Source organism: Argopecten irradians, unplaced genomic scaffold (genome assembly GCF_041381155.1).
Source record: "Argopecten irradians isolate NY unplaced genomic scaffold, Ai_NY scaffold_0579, whole genome shotgun sequence".
In the NCBI taxonomy this organism is placed as follows: domain Eukaryota; kingdom Metazoa; phylum Mollusca; class Bivalvia; order Pectinida; family Pectinidae; genus Argopecten; species Argopecten irradians.
This window is the reverse complement of record NW_027188046.1, coordinates 8557-29545: the sequence shown is the minus strand read 5'-3', so window position 1 is coordinate 29545 and position 20989 is coordinate 8557. Positions and strand designations below refer to the sequence as shown.

General features: G+C 34.3%; 1 protein-coding gene and 1 pseudogene across 1 annotated transcript; both read left to right on the top strand.

Annotated features, from left to right (window-relative positions):
* Nucleotides 1-4731: 4731 nt before the first annotated feature.
* LOC138313067 (uncharacterized) lies at nucleotides 4732-14535 on the top strand. The gene is made up of 2 exons (XM_069253719.1): nucleotides 4732-5774; nucleotides 13451-14535. The coding sequence occupies exons 1-2, from the start codon at nucleotides 5138-5140 to the stop codon at nucleotides 14488-14490; spliced, it is 1677 nt and encodes a 558-aa protein (XP_069109820.1). The 5' UTR covers nucleotides 4732-5137; the 3' UTR covers nucleotides 14491-14535.
* Nucleotides 14536-15636: 1101 nt separating this feature from the next.
* Nucleotides 15637-17025, top strand: LOC138313068 (uncharacterized; annotated as a pseudogene).
* The last annotated feature ends 3964 nt before the right edge of the window (nucleotides 17026-20989 follow it).

Below are 20989 nucleotides of genomic sequence, written 5' to 3'. Positions count from 1 at the left end.
TCTCCATTATATTTTACAGGTGAGAAAATGTTTTATTTTACAATCTTAATTGTATATATGATTTTGTATTGTAATTGTTCTATGTTTTCTTATGAACTATTCTATATTGTTATTCTAAAATGATTGTTCTCATATAGAATTTTTCTAGCATTACATGTATTTGCATTACACATTATTTAAAGTGAATAGTCGGGCAAAGGAAACCAGTCTAAATGCGTTCTTTGGCCTTCCAAAAGTCATTGTATACCATAATGGTGGTCAAGTTCTGCTTACGGTGTCCAGTTTTGACCATTGAAATTTTGGGGAAGCCCCGTGTTCTAAATATAAATTCGCCAAACTCTTTGAAAACGAGGCTGCGTGGAAATGTCAACATGGACATGTGTTTCTCAGTCGTGTCGGTTTCGTTTCGTGTGATAAACCACTAATGCGGTATGCAAATTGTTGTTTTGAGATGATACATTTGATGCAAATGAAGTATTCTTACATTAATGACAATGCTTTGTAATCATTTTTCGATAAAAGCATCTTGTATATGGAAATCGACACAAATATTCGGCCGATGCAGAGATGGGGCCCCGGCAAGGGGCAATTATTGCAGCATCGCATTCGTCGTATTTTACATCAACCGAATCATGAAGGTTAAATACAAATAATCGTAACATAATTTCCCATTTAAAACCACACGAAAACGTTCCATAGAACGTCCATGCATGTAGCTGTCAAAGATGTGAAAATAAATTAGCTCATACATAGATATTTTACAAGTACAATATATGTGTTCAATTATTCGTGTAGTTTTTTGCAGAGATTTAATTAAATTATCTATGTCTCTGGTTGTTTTTTTTTGTAAACAATATTTGAGTTCTGGAGAGAGATGACATGAATGTCCAGCTGGAAGGAAAGAAACTTTTATGATGTATATGTACATTCCATGTAGCTGCTATAGAATTACAACTAGGAAATTCTCTCAAACATTGATAATATTTAATTCTTTACATTCATGTAGGCCTATGCTGTGAGAATTAACACATCATATATATTTCCAGAAAACATATAGGCCTACATGTATGTTACTTTCCTTTTCTGTTGTTTCCTGTTCTTTTTTGTGCTCTGGAGAAAAAGATGATTGAGTTGAAGAAAAGTAATTAATTAAGAGAAATGTGTACCACAGTACTTTGTCTGTAGCCGAGGGGTTCTATACTGTTTTAATAGTCCAGTAATTAATAATTAAATTGAAAATTTCAAAATTAAGATGAAATTGTAAATTCCATTTTTGAATGAAGTGGTTCCCCTCCTTTGAGAGAACACAGTGTGTATACCCTTTTTGGTTTTTAGGAATAATACCTGAATAGGAACCTGAAATAACATGACAATCAATCAGGTATGTGTGTGTTGGGGGGGTGGGGGGCTAAAAGACAGAAGAATCATGAGGTTGGGAAGTTGTAACTTGAGTGGGGGGTTGAAATATAGAATAGCTACAGATAACTGGAAGTGGAAGGGTGCTTTATCATTGATCTGGTCATTGCATATTTGGGGTTTACATGGCTTTTTTTTGGTTATTTAGTCTCATTGATTTTGGAGCAACTTGAATCCATATGGTACTGTTTATCTTTCTTTTTTCCATGTGTAGCTATTTCTTCTGTATTTCACCCTTCGCCCAAAGTCACAACTTCCCAATAGGTACCACTTTTTTGTTTAGAACTCAAATCAAAGACAGATGTACATAGTACTACATACTACATTTTAGTCTATGTGTTTGTAATCACTGTTACTACAGTATTAATACATAAATGGTCTATGTACAAGTTACACATAGACAATAAATGTGAAATTTGGTTCAGACAAAAAGATTTTTAACATTTCAGATAACTTGCTAGTTTTATGGTTTTATTTATATGTTGAGTCTACTCTCTTGTAAAGTAGAATTTAGAAATCCTAAGACAATGGTATCTATATTGCTATATGTAAAAAAATCCTTATATTTTAAAAGTAATTGAAAAGCTATCTCACAAGCCCTGACAAACAAATGGGCAGGCATATGGATGCAAGAATTATAATCACTGGATCTAGAGGACTAATATAAACAAATATTTCTACAAAGTTAAACAATGAAAAAGTATTGCATCATAATTTTATTTAATGATTACAGTTGAAAGGAACATTTAATAAATTAATACTGTTTAAATGTTCTGTTCATGATCTTCTAGGTCCATATTGGAAAGGTTTACTTTTCAAGAGCACTCAAATCAACATTCTTCAGTCTTCATATGATGCTAATTGTATGTATATGTATACATACACTTGTATACAGGTCCAAGGGATGAACTTTATGTATTCATGTCACTATGCATGCATGGTGCCTGAAAAAAAGAACCAACAATTTTTTATATCTGTTGAATGTAACAAAAATTGAAATGATCAATTTCAAATATATATAAATGAATAAATGTAGGTTCATTCTACAGGGTTTTTATTTTTTATTTTAGAGAAAACATTTTATAAGTTGTGAATGTTTCACTGATGCATTTGATAGAATCAAATATTGTTTCAAAAAAGATACAAAATTCATTATCTATAGTTCCAACAAAAATTTAGAATAATTATAAATGATACATGGCTGCAGTACATTTCAACTCTGTAAAGTTTGTCATATACACATGTACAAACACTATTTATTATTATGACCAGAAATAATACTGTATGTGTCCTCCAAATATATCTAAAGAACAAGCTAAAACCTACATGTACATATGTATATGTGTATATCAGAACATATACAATACAATTTTACCAATTAACCTACAATGTAAATCCTATATACAATGTATGTGTATAACACTACCAGAACATGTACAGAACAAAAATTTACAAATTAAAAATCTATAAATATATACATCAGAACTGTATGAATTGACCGGTAGCATAATATTATAGATTAATTGAAACAAATCTTAGCTTGATAATGCACTAGCGGTTACATTCTAACTGTACATGCATTACAACGGTACATTTTATAAATATACAGGGCATTCATTACCCCTAAAGAGGCCCCACGAAAGAACCGCTATTTACCCCAGGGTTACGTTTTACGCGATTGGGGAACAGGTATGAAACATGTGACCATATGTGACCACTCATTTATGAAAAAAATACTGCTAGGGACTATTTACATAATGATCAAAATACGAAGACTCACTCACTATCAGCTGAGCAGGGAGTACCGGGTAGTAGGCCTAGGTACGTACAGTAGCGGTCCGGAGCCGCGTGCTCGTTTGAACTGTTCTCTTCACTATAACAAGTTGTATTAACACTGTCCATGCGTTGTAATGTTTACCGAGTCAGTTGTTGGGATTGTCGCTGCTCCATTGCCTTTCCTTTCGCATTTTAGGTGAGTCAGTTGGTTGTTTTTGCGGAAACCTTTTGGTTCAAAACTACGGTAGCCATGTTTTGTTTACTACGGAGAGTGGTGGGTGTTGCGCATGCGTTAAGGTTGAACTGCACTCATAGCCGGTCGGGAGGACTTTTAGGATTCCCATAGATATTATTATTTTCTTCCCATGTACAGCGATTTTGACGGAAAGTTTTATTTTTCTAATTCATAAGAAATTATACCGGATATATTAATACCATTTTTACCGATTTTACAGTCACTTGCCCCGACTATTCGCTTTAATTATTATTTTTATTAAAGAGAAATGAATGGTAACATTTTAATAACTCTTCAACAGTTCTAATTTGTTATCCTTAAATTATTGATCAAGTATTGTTTTTCCTAGCACTTTGAATGTATTTCATTGCTTTTTCATTGCAAATTATCATTTTTGTTATTTTGTTAAAACCAAAATATGATAGCATTTGAATCACTTATATTCCTTTTTTGGTAACCATTTCACTTTATTAATCATTCTAAACATTTACTGAAAACACCTATAAGTGAATCTAACCAGATCTATCAATCTGTTAATTGCCTTGTTACTTTAAATTTTAGTGAATTACCTCCCTTGTATTTATTGAGTGTTACTTAAAATCTTACGGAGTTACCTCCCTTGTTTTGATCAAATTATACAATTTGTCATGTAGAGTTATCCCCCTTGTTAACTTGTCAACTTCCCTTTATGTGAATGCTGAGATTAGAAAGAACTGATTGAAAAGTTTATTTTTATGATTATCAATAATGTAATTTTGAGTAGACTATGTTTCACAGATTTCAAATACATGTAGATTTATTTTATAATAATGTGTTGTGACACAGCAGGTATATTTATATTTTTAAATACAATCTTTGTATTTTCATTGTGTAGGATGACCAGTTATTGTTATGTTTTGAATGTAGACTATTAGGAATATTTACAAACAATGTTTCTAAACAGTATTGTACATCTAGTAATATAATTATATTTCAAACTTCTAAATTATAAAGTAATTATGACTTGTTTGGTTAATCTGACTTATACCTTATTTACATTTTAATTATCAGTTATGAAGTTATAAAAGTGTTCAATAATTTCTTATCAAACTTGTAATCATAATCTTCAGCAGCCTTCATCCTAAACTTCTCATGCCAAGCTATATACTAATTTTCCCCATGTACATTATTATTCTCTGGTTGTATCTTAGTCTCTGGTCTCCTATAACAATATAGGTTTACGTTATAGATTGTTGTTCGTAACTTTTACTGTATAACTACAGATTGTCATTATTATCCTTATCACTTTTGTGATTTTGTTTATTAACTTTCGGACTGGACGAATAAAGAGAAACATCTATTTGAAAAGCTGTCTCCATTATATTTTACAGAAAAACCAACAAAAACTTTATAAAAACTTGGTGGAGCGATCCAAAAATTCCGTGGATGAAGAGGCTGCAAAACAACCGTCCAATCAACTACAACAAAGGTCCAAAGTCTCAGCCCTCAACAGTTCCGAGGTATAATTTACGCAGTTTCACCATGTCAACGACAGCAACAACAACAACAACACAGTCAACATCATCACAAGGACTACCACCACCTCCCCCAGTACCTCCTGTTCCAACTCCTGCGGTGCAACCCCTCCAACAAACGGTTGTCGCTGCACCATTAATAAACATTACACTTCAAAAATTCAATGGTGCTGACCCTGACCTCTGAAGGCCGTCAATGGAGAACTGGCAGCATTTGTGTAGGCTGTCAGACAGAGACACCATTGCAGCGTTTGGTGGCCATTTTGAAGGTGCTGCCTTAGTTTGGCTAAACGGCTTACCACCATCAGAAAAAGCCAACATGATTACCTTCAAACAAGCCTTCGACAGACGATTCAAGTCTGCTGCCATGAACTTTAAGTTCATGACAATGAAACAGGCGGACGCAGAGGAACCCCAAACCTATTTGGCCACAGCAGAAAAAGAAGGACTAAAACAACCAACTTTATCTGAGGATGTGAAAGTAATGATCATAACAAATGGACTCACTCCCAAATATAAAGCCAGAGTACTTGGGAGGGAACCCAAAACATTCACAGATCTTCGCCATAGCCTCGATATTGTTCAGGCGGAGCTGGCCTGTGCGAACCTGACCATCAATCAGGAGAAACCTAAACTGCCTGATGACAACCAACAGATGGCGTCCATCATGTCAACCATCCTTACGGAAATTAACAAACTACGCCAAGCTCAGGAAGTTTCTAGTGTACAGACAGATAGAGGAAGGTCACGTCAACACCCTCAACAGCCCCCTCATCAGTTCTACAGACAACAACAGAACAGAGGACAAAACCAACGGCAGTGTCCAGGTTGTGGTAAGTCCTGTCAAGACAGAACGCAATGTCCCGCATTTCATAAAACTTGTTTCAAGTGTGGATACTATTCACACTTTGCTAAATTTTGTAGGAAAAACACTAATAATTACTAACCATTAGGGACACGCGCCTGTCCCTAGCAAGGATGGGCATAGACACCAAAGTTCGAATGCACTGCACAAAACTAATCCACAGCTTTCTTCTCAGAGTAACACTGTAAAACCTTAACTAACTCCTGAGTGTGTTAATCTTGTTACTTCTGTTGAGAAAAATTCTGTTAGTGTAATTGTTAATGGCCTACCAGTGAAAGCACTGATAGACACAGGAGCAACTGTCTCTTGTGTAGCTTTAACAATGTTGACCAAACTTTGGTTGACATATTACACTTACAGAATTCTGATGTAACAGTACGTGTGGCTGACGGTGATTTTCACCGAAGCATTGGTTCCATTATCTTGCCCATTTCATTTGGTGAAGTAATTATCAAACAAAAATTTCATGTATTCCAAAAGTTCCATCAGAGCATGATTTTAGGCATGGATTTTTTAGAAGCAAATGGCGCGATATTTGACACTTCTACAAAAACCCTACATCTCAATGACAAACACTCAAATACAATACTTTCTGTTGAAGCAAATATTGGTCTAGCAGGCACTTCAAAATCTACAACAATACAACCATTGTCAACATGTCTTATTCCTGTCAAAGTTTCTCAGTTGTCAGCAGGAACTCAAGTACTGTTAGAACCTTCATCTTTCCTACCTAAACTAGGTTTAGTTGGTGCTAAGTCCATAGCCTTTCTCAAAACAGGAAAAAAACATTTCTACAGGTTATGAACCCATCTGAGGAGGTTATTACTCTCAAAAGAAACCAATCTGTAGCAACTGCCTCACTGTATGAGGAGGATTCTGTTCTTTCTCTAGATGAACCTATTCCACCTCCCCCTCTAGATTCTGATACTTGTGTTGATGAAACTAGTTCTGATCTATCCTTTGATTTCTCAAAGTCTGATCTTTCAGATAAACAGCAACATCTACTTTTGTCATTTTTACAATCAAATAGGTCAGTCTTTGCTTCTAGCTTGTCTGAGTTAGGTAGAACTAACCATCAACCCCATCGTATAGAAACAGGCAATGCTGTACCTGTTAGGCAAAGATTTTATAGACAAAGCCCTGAGGTTAAGGCTGAAATGAATCGTCAAATTCAGGAAATGCTTGATAACAACATCATTGAGGAATCTACATCTATGTGGCAAAGTCCAGTTGTAATGGTCAAAAAGAAAAATGGGCAAATGCGGTTTGCTGTAGATTATAGAAAACTTAACGCAGTTACAGAACAAATGTCCTTTCCATTACCTCGTTTAGATGATGTTTATGATTCAATTGGTGACACCAAAGCTTCAATCTTTTCTACACTTGACCTAGCATCCGGTTTTTGGCAGATACCTATGGATCCAGATACAGCACATAAATCAGCATTTGTAACACCTTCAGGTGCTTTTCAGTGGAAACGTATGCCATTTGGCCTTGTCAATGCCCCAGCTAGCTTTCAGTCACTTATGACAAAAGTTTTGAGAGATCTTAACTGGAAAATGTGCTTAGTATATGTTGATGATATTCTTGTGTTCTCTCGCACTTTTGAAGATCATCTTCATCATTTACAGGAAGTGTTTGATCGGCTTAAATTAGCTGGTCTTACCTTATAACCAGCCAAGTGGTTTTTTTGCACAGTCTTCTGTCTATTATCTTGGCCATGTGTTGTCCAAAGACGGTGTTCAAGTTGACACAAGCAAAACAGATGCTGTTCGCAACTTTCCTGTACCAACTAATCAAAAACAGCTCAGATCATTTCTCGGTCTATGTAACTATTATCGAAAGTTTGTTCAAGGTTACAGTAAGATTACAACTCCTTTAACAGCACTTACAGGTAAGGATGTCAAATTTGAATGGTCATCTGAATGTCAGACGGCATTTCAGACTCTGAAAGAGGCTCTTACTTCACCACCTGTCTTATCATATGCTGACCAGTGCAGCAAACCTTTCATACTAACGACAGACGCTTCCGGCGAAGCCATTAGCTATGTACTAAGTCAGATGGATGAACATAAAAGAGAACACCCTATTGCTTATGGTGGGAGATCTCTTAACCAACATGAACGTAAGTACCATGTCTCAGAATGTGAAGGTTTAGCTATAATTGAAGGGATCAAAACCTATCATGTCTACTTGTCAGGAAAGAAATTTAAGATCTATACTGATCATAGTGCACTTAAGTGGCTAAAAGAAATTAAACCAGAGTCTACGGGAAGACTGGCACGATGGGCAATACTACTACAGTCTTATGATTATGAGATTTTATACAAAGCAGGTTCTAAGAATCAAGTTGCTGATTGTCTATCACGACGTGAGTATGAATGTCGTGAATCTTGTGATTTAGAGGACTCTCTACCTAGTGTAAATAACCTGTACGAAATAATCTGGTCGGACTGGAATCGGAATCTGATCGGATTTCAATGTTCAAAAATCTGCACGGATTAATATCTTCTCTTTACAGTATATCAAAATCTGATCATAATTTCCTGAATCCGATCGGGAAAACTATTTTCTGATCGGAAAACAGGGGCGTAATATTTAAATGAATAGAGTAAGATTTTCCATATATAGAAAATCTGTGCAGAAAAAAATCCAGTTGTATTAAAATCTCAGCAGATAAAATCAGACTCAAAATTATGACCAGAATTCAGAAAAAATCTGATCAGATTTTTCTAAAAACCCAATCGTATTTTGAATGTTATTCCGATTGGATTTTGGGAAAAAAATCTGATCAGATTTTCTGCAAACCAGATGATAGTTTACTGTAGCCACATATCTGATCGGATTTATTAGTACACCAGGGAAGTCAACAAAATGAAACAAAAAACTAACAAGAAAGTTTGTAAGCAGGATTTTTTTATTCAATAATTATCTAATATAAAGGTTAAAAAAATCAATTTAGTCATTTAACCATATTATGACTTTTAGCTAATATATCTATAATATTTCAACGCCTCTTTATATATACACACATATATATATAATTAAGTCCTTTAGATAATAAGACAATTTTTTTTTTATTTGTCCATGATATTCTTGCTCCTCTTCGCATTGAAGATTTTTTCCTGGTACAACTGATCCTTCCTTTCATTGATAGTTTAATTTGTTGAAGTAACAAGGTGTAACTATTCACTTTACATGATCTGAAATACAGAAAAAAAAACCATTCAATTTAGTAAAAAAAAAGTTATAAGTTGATCTTCTCTTATCAACATCCTAATCCTAATTTTACTTTTATATTAACATTATAGTTAAAGCTGCATCAGTATTATAAATTCACTGAAATCCAATAAAATCACAGCTAGGTTTTAGGAAAACAAGCTGGACAAAAAGCATGCATTATTGTATATATGTATTGATTGACCTCTCTGACTGATGAGGTTTCAAACTATTTCTGCTCTGTACATGTATTTGACATATTTTAATAGTTTAAGTGGATGCAAGCTGTAAATTATAGCATAGTGATTCAATTTATGTTACAAACAATATACTGATGCTTCATAAATTCTAATTTTTGTGCTTTGTACTGATATGATCCAACAATATTGATCTCAAGAAGGATTTTACTGGCAATAATATTCAATATGACAATAGCATTCTCATCATTTAACTAAATATATGTCGCACAAGTATCACAATAATTACAGAGTATATAAACTCACCAAATATTTCTATGAATTTAGAACTCACCAGTATGAATATTGCTCTCATGGCTGAAATCTTCATCTCCTTCTCATTAATACATCCATAAATGCTCTTCTGTTAATGTAGTTGCATATTACCTTTTACTGAACCATAGAATCCAAAATAGCACAAGATAGTTCCATTCCTAGAACACTTTTATAGTGATATAGTCACACAAAATCACAGAGAAGAAAATAGTCTCCCTCCATTAACAGCATTCACTTTCAAAAGTGCTAGAATGTAGATTCCGGTTGGAAAAATTGGGGCTCAAGAAAGGATTTTCATTCTAAGTGCGATAGTAATTATAAAGTGATTTTGTTTTTCATTTGACATATTTGATTGAAAACAACTACATTACAGACATATTTATATTATTCTGTAAACATAATTATCATATATTCCAGTAAATAGATTTAATAGATAAATCATACTTGTTTAGATATAAACCTATGCCCTTTGGTTGGCCCCATGAATTTTTATGACTCAGAATCCTATCCCTTGACCTCCATAGTCCAGTGCCCAGCTGGGCCCATCTACATGATAAGAGATGTTGATCTCAGCAACATATTGGTTATACACACTGGCCTGGGATCTGGACTTAATTAGTATACATATATAATATCAAGACAGAAAAATCTAAAATTACCTAATTTACCTACCTGTTATGATAGCTATTAAATAAGTAAATAAGAAGAACTTAGAAAATGAATGCTTTAATTGGAATATGTGTTTATTATAATACATGTATTGTGAAAATTGCCAGAGACTGATGGTACTGATGATCATACTAGTACAGGATATATTCTAGAACCTTACAAAAAGACTACATTTCACCATACCAAATAGACTAGTTGCTATATGATGATATTACAGGTGTTTTATTTCAATATCTGCTGATAAAAAAATCTTAAATGAAACTAAAATTAAAAGAAGATAATTGTTTTTTATGAATATGTTAAAGTGTTAAGTGAATTTGTGGGATTATATATACTCAAAGCTTGAAAATCTTTGTCTGTTTAAAGTTAAAGTTTGGAATCTGTATGTCAGTGAAAACACTAAGTCAGAAAATCTGTGTCAGTGAAAACTCTAACTCAGAAAATCTGTGTCAGTGAAAACTCTAAGTCAGAAAATCTGACTCAGTCAATATTACAAAGTTTAGAAATCTGTGTCACAGTCGGAATTTTTTTCCAATTCTATAAAATCCAACTGGATATAGAATAGGATTTTACAGACTGGGATTTTTGCTTCTTAGAATCCGATCAGATATTGCACACAGAATCCGTGTCCGATCAGATTTTTGGTAAATTTTGAAGAATCCGATTGGATTCCAATCGGAATTTCTGTTTTTCCGATCAGAACCCGATTCTGAATTTCGTACAGGCAGTAGTGTTGATAAAACCCAACAATACTATCAAGTGTCATTTGTATACAAAGATACAGACTCACCATTCACTTGTAATGAAATTACAGTAGAAAAAGATCTCATTCCAACAGATTCTATCTCTACCCTTCAGTCTGATTGTTCTGATTTCAGTGCTATCTATTCTTATCTGTCTTCAGAAACTCTTCCTGATGACAAAGCTACCGCTACCAAAATATTACATCTTTCATCTCAGTGTGTTTTGCTTGATGATGTACTCTATCACATGTATACCTCTCGTGGTCAGGGACCAAAGAGATACATGCGTCAACTCGCAGTACCAAGATGTCTTAGAGAAGATGTTCTTAAGTCCTATCACGACTCTCTAGCAGGCGGTTGTCACTTACATGTAGGTCTTGATCGCACTTATCATGCTATTCAGTGCAAGTACTATTGGCCAAAAATGTTTCAAAATGTGTCTGATTATATCAAATCATGTGATACTTGTCAGAGAATCAAGAAACCAACTCATTTGAGACACGACCCTCTTAACCCTTTGCCTGTCAGTGATACCTTTCAGAGACTTGACATGGATATTTTGGGACCAATTACTACTACAAAAGAAGGTTATAAGTATATACTTCTTGTTGTTGACTCGTTCAGTAAGTGGCCTGAAGCGTTTCCTCTCAAAACAAGACTCAAAGGAAATTGCAAAGATTCTATATTCTGAAATCTTTACCAGATATGGTGCCCCCAAGGTAATAGTTAGTGATAGAGGTCAGAACTTTCTAAGTAAACTTGTCACAGCAGTATGTGAAATATTCCAGGTAACACGTCACTTTACAAGTTCATACCATCCTCAAACAAATGCTACATGTGAGAGGATAAACAGTACCCTTGCACAATGTTTAAGAGCCTATGTAAGTGACAATCAACTGTAGTGATTCGGGCCCAATTTGACAGGGGTGTTTTCACCAGAGACACCTCGCCTGTCGCGTGAGCCCGTGTCGGGTAGATCTCAACCCCGCATTCTGTCGGAACGCGCGCTCCATGTAGGCTAGCATGCATGTGTAGACGTTATCTCCAGGCTTTCAGTCGGAGACAGTTTCCTCTACTTAGTAAAGTAGTGACAGTTTCTCAGTATCCCTGACATTTTGGAAGGGTACTGTGCCAGATACGTATTTGGATCCTGTATTAGCAAGACTCTCACTATATCACTGCCCATTTGCTGGTGGTATGGTGATAGACTTCCATTAAGTTGAACCATGTGTAGACAACAGCACAAGGTAACTGGTAACTTAACATTGATGTTACAGACCAAGCTTTACTTTACAACAAAACTGGCCAGATCTTCTACCTGGTGTACTTATATCTCTTCGTATGAGCCCCTCTACTCAGTCATCTGAATTCTCCCCATATCATTTAATATTTGGAAAAGAGATGAATCTTCCATTTGACACTTCTCTAGTACCAAAAGATGGTCTCAGCAAAGATGCAAAAACACATGTTACACAATTGATGTCACATCTTAAGTATGTCAAACAGTTAGCAACAGACAACATTAAAGCAGCACAAGCAAAGCAAAAAGAAAGGCATGACAAAACTGCCTCAGTGCCAAACTTTCAGCTTCGTGATCTGGTATTACTTCATACTACCAGAGTTCCTCAAGGATTATCACCGAAACTCCACAATCCGTGGGATGGTCCTTATTACATCACAGATTTAGGACCAAATCATACTTACAAATTGAGGCATTGCACAACTCACAAAGAACTAAAATCACTCATTAATGCCTCTAGGTTGAAGTTATATACAAGTGATAACTTCAAACCAAAGTTTGATCAGCAAGTTTTTGATCGTCCTGCACAGCACATTCTTCCGAACACTGGAACAGCAAATGTGGATCAAACAAATGATCCTGTGCAGAGCACTAGTACACAATCTAGTACACAGTTACTAAGTCAAGGACCACGTGGTCGTTCTAAAAGTCAAGCTAGTAAAGAGGCTGGAGACAGAGCTCCAGAACTTACAAACAAGTAAGCCACAGATCTTCCTGATACGTCACAGGAGAATGATACCGACATTGCTCCTTCCCAGGGTACCCTACCAAACAATGGTAATAGTCAAGAATTGTCACAGTATGACGTTGATAAGTTACTTGCATGCAAAACTCGAAATGGTGAAAAGTACTACAAAGTAAAATGGACTGGTTATTCAGTTAGAACTTGGGAACCAGTTGAAAACATACCACCAGAATTAGTACGTTTGTTTCATATTAAACGCACACAAACGGGAAAAGCCAGAAAAAGAGGCAAACAGTCACACTTGACTTGTTTTTCAAAATAAACGTACCATATAGAGAACATTCATAAAAATCTATAGAATCTATGGCCACTTTCTTTTTTATCTCCCTACGAACTTTGTTGAGTATATGTTAAGATTTTAGCATAACTGCTAATATAGTGCTTAAAGGTAATGCGCATGCCTTATACCGACATATACGATACTAATCTATGTTTCCCCTCTTTTATATTCTGTAGGTTTCTATGGTCCGTCCCTCGTTTGGAGTTTACTTTTGATGGTTCTCGTTTGGCTTCCCATTGTTGTTGCTACACAGCCACCCGTTCAACGTTTGAACTACGGAATTTTATTCGAACCCAATTCCAAGTTACATTTTGGTCAGGAGTTCTGGTCACACACCTTCGAAATACCGTTGCCATCGTCCATGTATTTACCTGAACTGAACCCATGCAGACGAAGAAGATGTGAGTCTTTGTACTCTGTTGTGAAAACAATTAACAATCTAAGAGCACAATGTATGTCCAATGTCAATGTAACCATTGCAGAGATTCATAGATTGATTCCACACTCTTATTTTCCTAACTCACTCTCATTCAACTCAAGGCGAAAACGAGGTCTGTTTGATTTTATTGGTCAGATATCGAAGTCATTATTTGGAACAGCTACAACAAATGATTTACAAAATCTTCAACGTCATATACAAGCTTTGAATAATAATAATGTAAAGCTCGCTAAAGCTATGGCTAAAGAAGCTTATCAGCTCACATCATTCATGACAACTGTCAATGAAAGGTTTGATAATGTTATTGACGCAGTCAAAACCAATCATGATCAATCAATTACCTTAGCTAACCAATTCGCTTCTTCACTTGATGGAATTGAACATTCATTTGTCCTTTTGGAAAACATGATGCTTACTCAAATCAACGCTACAACGGTCCTTAACAAACATTTGGAACATACAAAACTAGCTATTCATGATCTAGTGAAAGGTAGATTATCTCCCTTTCTTCTGTCACCAAAAGATATCTCACACACTCTCAGGCAAGTTCAGAATATATTGTCAAGAAAATATCCAGGATTTAACATAATTCATAAGGATCCTCTCTATTACTATTCTTCTGCTGACTTTCTCTTTGCTCGTCATCACTCTTCACTCTATGTTCTCCTTAAATTTCCAATTTCACCTTTTGTCAAACCCTTATCACGTACTCTACAAAGTGTACTCTGTTCCAGTTCCTATCAACTCTACTTCAAATCATGCTACCCAGTTACTTGATCTTCCTGATTACTTTTTACATACTCATGATAATCAACATTTTGCTTCTCTATCTCATTCTCAACTTATGGAATGTAAAGGTAATGACGTTCGGTTTTGCCCCTTTCATATGGCATTGTCATCTGTTGCTAAAGCTTCTTGTTTATCAGCAATATTCTACAATCAAAAACACCTGGTACAGTGGAACCTCCCGAAACCGAACCTTCTCAAAACCGATCACCTCTAGAAACCGAACATGGATGTCATGTACGGAATTAATTCCTCTTTATTAATAGTATATAAAACTTCCCAAAACCGATCCCTCCCAATTCCGAATACCGGACCGATTTTGAGATCGGAATAGTCAAATGTAACTAAAATACACTTCTGAAAACCGGCCTTACCTGAGCGACACCGATAGATTGCATTGAGGTCTGAGCAACCGACCGTGAAATACACACGTACCTGTACAATAGTTGTCGCATGCCATGTCCTGGGGCATGTATACAGATGTGAAGGCTATAGGTACACGGTAATTATACCCGAGATAGTGGTGAAATTATTTAATCATGTCTATTGTTTAGATATTTAACAAAAGTCTACCACGTGCACGCGGTTTGTTTACTGTATGAAAACAAGCAGAGCTAGTAATAAAGAGATAGTTTCGTATTCAAATCACACGGGTTTTTTTTATTTACATATGTCGTAAATTATCTGTATGAAGAAGCCAAAGCCATGTAATTGTTTTTAGAAAATGACTATGTCATATAATGACCGACATCAACTGATCATCGTGTAATTAGACCATTTAATTTGATTCTTGACGTAACCGGAAGCGATCGGCCGTATGTAGGTTAGTGCAGACGAGAACATCCACAAGAACATTCACGCAACTAACTAACTAAACTACGTTTATAAAACGGTAACAAAATCAAGATTGTTGTAATCCATTCCTTTTAAACGTATGATTCTCTCTTTTGTGATAACATTCACATTAACAATCAATATCGGTCGGTTTTAACGAACACTAGGCATACATGCGGTACACTAGTGTAAAAAACGACTTCCGATCGATTAAATCCGGATCGTAATGATCGGTATTCGGTTCACTTCTCCAAACCGAACCCTCTCTAAACCGGCCGAAATTATGTGCACCGACCATGATCGGTTTCGGGAGGTTCCACTGTACAACAAACATGTGATTTTAGGTTTCTACCTCATGTTCTTACTCCTAAGATACAGGAAGTTTCTCCATCATCATTGCTAATATACCAAACATCAATGATTGCTTTAGATTGCCCCTCAGGTCAGAAAATAGTTAAAGGTTGTTCTTTCTGTGTTGCCCAGATTCCATGTAGGTGTACTGTGACATCTGATAATTTGTTTATTCCATCTCGGTTAAGTTCATGTCATAACATTAGCAAAGATATGTCTGTTATTCATCCTGTTAATCTTGCTATTTTACAAGAGTTCTTCCCATCTTCCAGGCATTCAGCTATTCTCGGTGACACCACATATTCAGAATCTGTTTCAATCAAAATTCCTACTTTGAAAATCTATAACCATTCTTTTACAAAATATTTGGCAAATGACCAAAAGTACCATTTAAGTCTGAAGAAAATAGCTGATAAAACTAAAAAAGGTGAAAACTGTGTTTAGTTCCTTGTCAGAATCAATGCTAGATGGACAAATTCCCTTTTCAATAAGTACTTGGCCTGACACTAGTGGAGTTATCGCCCGTATTGGAACTGTCACATCAATTCTTGCTATTGTTCTTATCTTTTGTCTTTACTCAAAGGTTCGGAAATTATCTACTATGTTATTAATGGTACAAAAGACAAGTGCACTCACTGTACCTCCTAAAATTCCAAGTTTTCATTTTCCTGCTGTACCTCAGTTAACCACTCAAACCCCAATCAGTGAGCATGTCTACAATACACTTATGTCACCTTGGCCTTATGTCACACTTTCTATCTTAACCACACTCTTTATCTTATTCAGTGTATACTATATCTGGAAGAAACTAACCAAATCACACAAAACCACTGTTCTAATTGAACTAACAACTAGTAGTGAATGTGAATTGGTCACTATAGCAAATCTTTCACTTTGTCCTGAAAACTGGACATTTTCACCACCACAAGACATTTCTAATGTTACAATTACTGGAGTTTGTTTACCTATATGCTTTCTATAAGCTGGGACGGCTTTACAATCATGAACAACTATACTATTAAGCATGTAGTTCCATCTTCTAACATTTCCCTGTCACCTTTCAAAGCTAGACGCCTTAGACACATCCTTAACCAACCTTACACAGCATACTTGTTAGTGGCTCATCATGGATATTATCGCCTTATACATTAGATTTATATGACAACTTATGACTTCATAAGTGCATTTATATACTTAAATGGGACATCAGTTCAGTTGACAGAACTTTCCAGTACTTAAAATGTTGTATTGTAAACATTCATGTGAAGGTACATCCATGTTTGTTGTATATACATTTTTTTTTATATTGAGCTCAATTGTACAAATGCATATAGATTTCAATTTTTTTTCTTGTATTTTGACTGATAAATGGTTTCAAAAACCATATACAAATGTGTCATGTTACCAATAGCATACCAGTCTATTGAAAGAACTGTAACATTTTTTGTTCATGTGTGTTAGTAATTTGAATTATATTTTTTTGTATTTTCCAAATTGATATGCATATAATCTATACATGTATTTTTGTGACATTGTAAACCTATGAATATTTTCATTGTACATACTTTTTTTCTGAATTATTGTGTATAAAATGTATCACATAATACAATATGTATAATCTTCGGGACGAAGATTTCTTGAACCAGGAGGGATATTTCATAAGAGAAATTTGAGTTTTATTTTATTTTTAAAATTTGAATTTGAATCTTCATTTCCCTATTTATATTAGGAAACAATTTGGTCAAATTTAACTATTCTAGTTTTCGTCTTTATATTGCAGTATTTTGTAAATAAGTTATTGAGAAAACTTGTATATGAATACATTCCTTAGAAAGACGGTCCTTTGAATTCTACCTTCCTGTTGTAATATTTGAGTAAAAGATATCAGCTGATTAGACAGACGCTGTGAATTTTTCTATCAAACAAGATTAATGAACAAACATTGCTTTGTACATAAATTTCGTATTTCCGTTCTGAGAGATTTATTATTTACCTATACTCTTTAAAGGTTTACCTCCGGCTACCCAGTGACACCAGCCTTTGTATTCAAGTTAATTTTTACGTCCTAATGTCATTAAGTATATAATACCCTTCATGTAAGGTTACCTAGGGATTACCTGCATATAGATCACTTCAGGGTCCGAACCCACGCGTAGTTCTGCGCATGCCTCTACAGTCCTTAGGGCTACCTTATTTACATATCTAAAGGAAATCTCCAAAATGACCAATCAAATCATGTAATTAACTCTCACCTTGGAGCAGCGATATTTAACTTTCCGAAAAATCGCCCAGGTCCTCACTTTCGGACTGGACGAATAAAGAGAAACATCTATTTGAAAAGCTGTCTCCATTATATTTTACAGGTGAGAAAATGTTTTATTTTACAATCTTAATTGTATATATGATTTTGTATTGTAATTGTTCTATGTTTTCTTATGAACTATTCTATATTGTTATTCTAAAATGATTGTTCTCATATAGAATTTTTCTAGCATTACATGTATTTGCATTACACATTATTTAATTATTATTTTTATTAAAGAGAAATGAATGGTAACATTTTAATAACTCTTCAACAGTTCTTATTTGTTATCCTTAAATTATTGATCAAGTATTGTTTTTCCTAGCACTTTGAATGTATTTCATTGCTTTTTCATTGCAAATTATCATTTTTGTTATTTTGTTAAAACCAAAATATGATAGCATTTGAATCACTTATAGGAGATTTCAGAAAAGATGGCGATGACGTCACACAAAGGTACATCCGGGCGCTCAAAGGTACAACTCTGTATATCTACACATAAACATAGTGGGAACACAGCCGCTTGCGATGATTGTTTACATTCTATTGTAATAAATAGTGCGACAATCCGAGAACTATTGCGTTATTTTAATTATAAAAAGGGTAAATAAATATATTTAACAAAAATATTTAGATATAAACATCTGGTATTCATATATTTTACTCTATTTATACTCCATTTTCGACCGCCACGAGTAAAAACACGGTCGACATTAGACATACGTATAAACATTGACAGAAGTTACAAAATTATCAGAAACTACATATCAAATTCCAAGTTTTCCCAAATAATATAATGATATTTTAATAATCGATTACTGTTTTCTAAGTTTAACTTGGTAAAACATCTTATGGTGTGTGATTATGACTAAATTAAAATTTGCCTTCGTAGATTACCCCAAGCGCACTGCAGCCATTACGTACAGTACTGCCGAGATCCCGAATTTCGTCATTTTTCATAGTCACAAAATTATGTATTCTGGTTAACTTTTTCGTTAGAAATTTTGGAATTTAGTTTATAACATTCAAATGAGTCATTTTATAGTTACTTTTTATCATATTTTTAAACAAAACTTCGAGTATTTTAGAATTCTCAAAGCCGTGCGCAATGTGTCCTGGTCGGCATTTATACATTGTAGTAATTACGATCTACATTGTAGCTATATTCATAAATCTAAATGTAGTCTATCTAACATGTATTCAAGTTATTTAAAAGTAATATCACCTAAATTTGGGACTTCACATAACGGCACATGGAATAAAAGTGATTAAAAAATAAAAAAATAAACTCATGAAATTGAACGATTTCACTATTTTATTTTTCGAGATATCGGCAGCCATACTGTACGTCTACGTACACATACATGTATATCTTCATTTATGTGTAACAGTGGTTTATACCATTCATTTAAAATAATATATACATGGGAAATAACGAAATATATATATTTTACAAGTACTTATTGATATATGTGTTGGTAATTACGTATAAATATTATTAATTTCCCAATTATCGGCTGTTGCCCGAGGTGATCTACCAGCGAAGCCATGCACGAGCGGCCGTGGTCTGGCCAGGTGGTTCACTTTTCGTTATATTTATATTAAATAGTGTTATGAACAGATTTTTCGTGTATAACAGAAATATGATACATTGAAATCAATTATCTATTCATAACTTTTTCACAACATGGATTTCTACGTGTGAACAAAAAGCGGGTACGTGTGACGGCCCGGCACCGCTTCGCAAGCTGGCTTCAACACTAAATCTAAACAAATATATTTAGCAATAAACAATTGTAAATATAAATGTCTGTAACCTCTGAAACAATAAGACACTATTTTGAAATCAGAATTTGCAAGTATGAAAGTGTATACTTTTGTCAACGTATCGATTATGTATCAGGGATGTACGTATCTGTTATTGTTTTTATTAGTCGCCATACTGTGTTTGTACCTTTGAGGACCCGGATGTAAACTTTCTGTGACGTCACGCCATCTTTTCTGAAATCTCCTATATTCCTTTTTTGGTAACCATTTCACTTTATTAATCATTCTAAACATTTACTGAAAACACCTATAAGTGAATCTAACCAGATCTATCAATCTGTTAATTGCCTTGTTACTTTAAATTTTAGTGAATTACCTCCCTTGTATTTATTGAGTGTTACTTAAAATCTTACGGAGTTACCTCCCTTGTTTTGATCAAATTATACAATTTGTCATGTAGAGTTATCCCCCTTGTTAACTTGTCAACTTCCCTTTATGTGAATGCTGAGATTAGAAAGAACTGATTGAAAAGTTTATTTTTATGATTATCAATAATGTAATTTTGAGTAGACTATGTTTCACAGATTTCAAATACATGTAGATTTATTTTATAATAATGTGTTGTGACACAGCAGGTATATTTATATTGTTTCTGAACATTTGTTCTGTTCTATTTTTAAATACAATCTTTGTATTTTCATTGTGTAGGATGACCAGTTATTGTTTATGTTTTGAATGTAGACTATTAGGAATATTTACAAACAATGTTTCTAAACAGTATTGTACATCTAGTAATATAATTATATTTCAAACTTCTAAATTATAAAGTAATTATGACTTGTTTGGTTAATCTGACTTATACCTTATTTACATTTTAATTATCAGTTATGAAGTTATAAAAGTGTTCAATAATTTCTTATCAAACTTGTAATCATAATCTTCAGCAGCCTTCATCCTAAACTTCTCATGCCAAGCTATATACTAATTTTCCCCATGTACATTATTATTCTCTGGTTGTATCTTAGTCTCTGGTCTCCTATAACAATATGGTTTACGTTATAGATTGTTGTTCGTAACTTTTACTGTATAACTACAGATTGTCATTATTATCTTTATAACTTTTGTGATTTTGTTTATTAACTTTCGGACTGGACGAATAAAGAGAAACATCTATTTGAAAAGCTGTCTCCATTATATTTTACAGAAAAACCAACAAAAACTTTATAAAAATATTGT

Bases quoted from the DNA above. Each gene is read 5' to 3' on its own strand.
- LOC138313067 (XM_069253719.1), top strand. From the start codon at position 5,138: ATGGAGAACTGGCAGCATTTGTGTAGGCTGTCAGACAGAGACACCATT. The intron at 5,775-13,450 runs GTAAGTCCTGTC...TATATTCTGTAG, and splicing joins ACGGCAGTGTCCAGGTTGTG to GTTTCTATGGTCCGTCCCTC.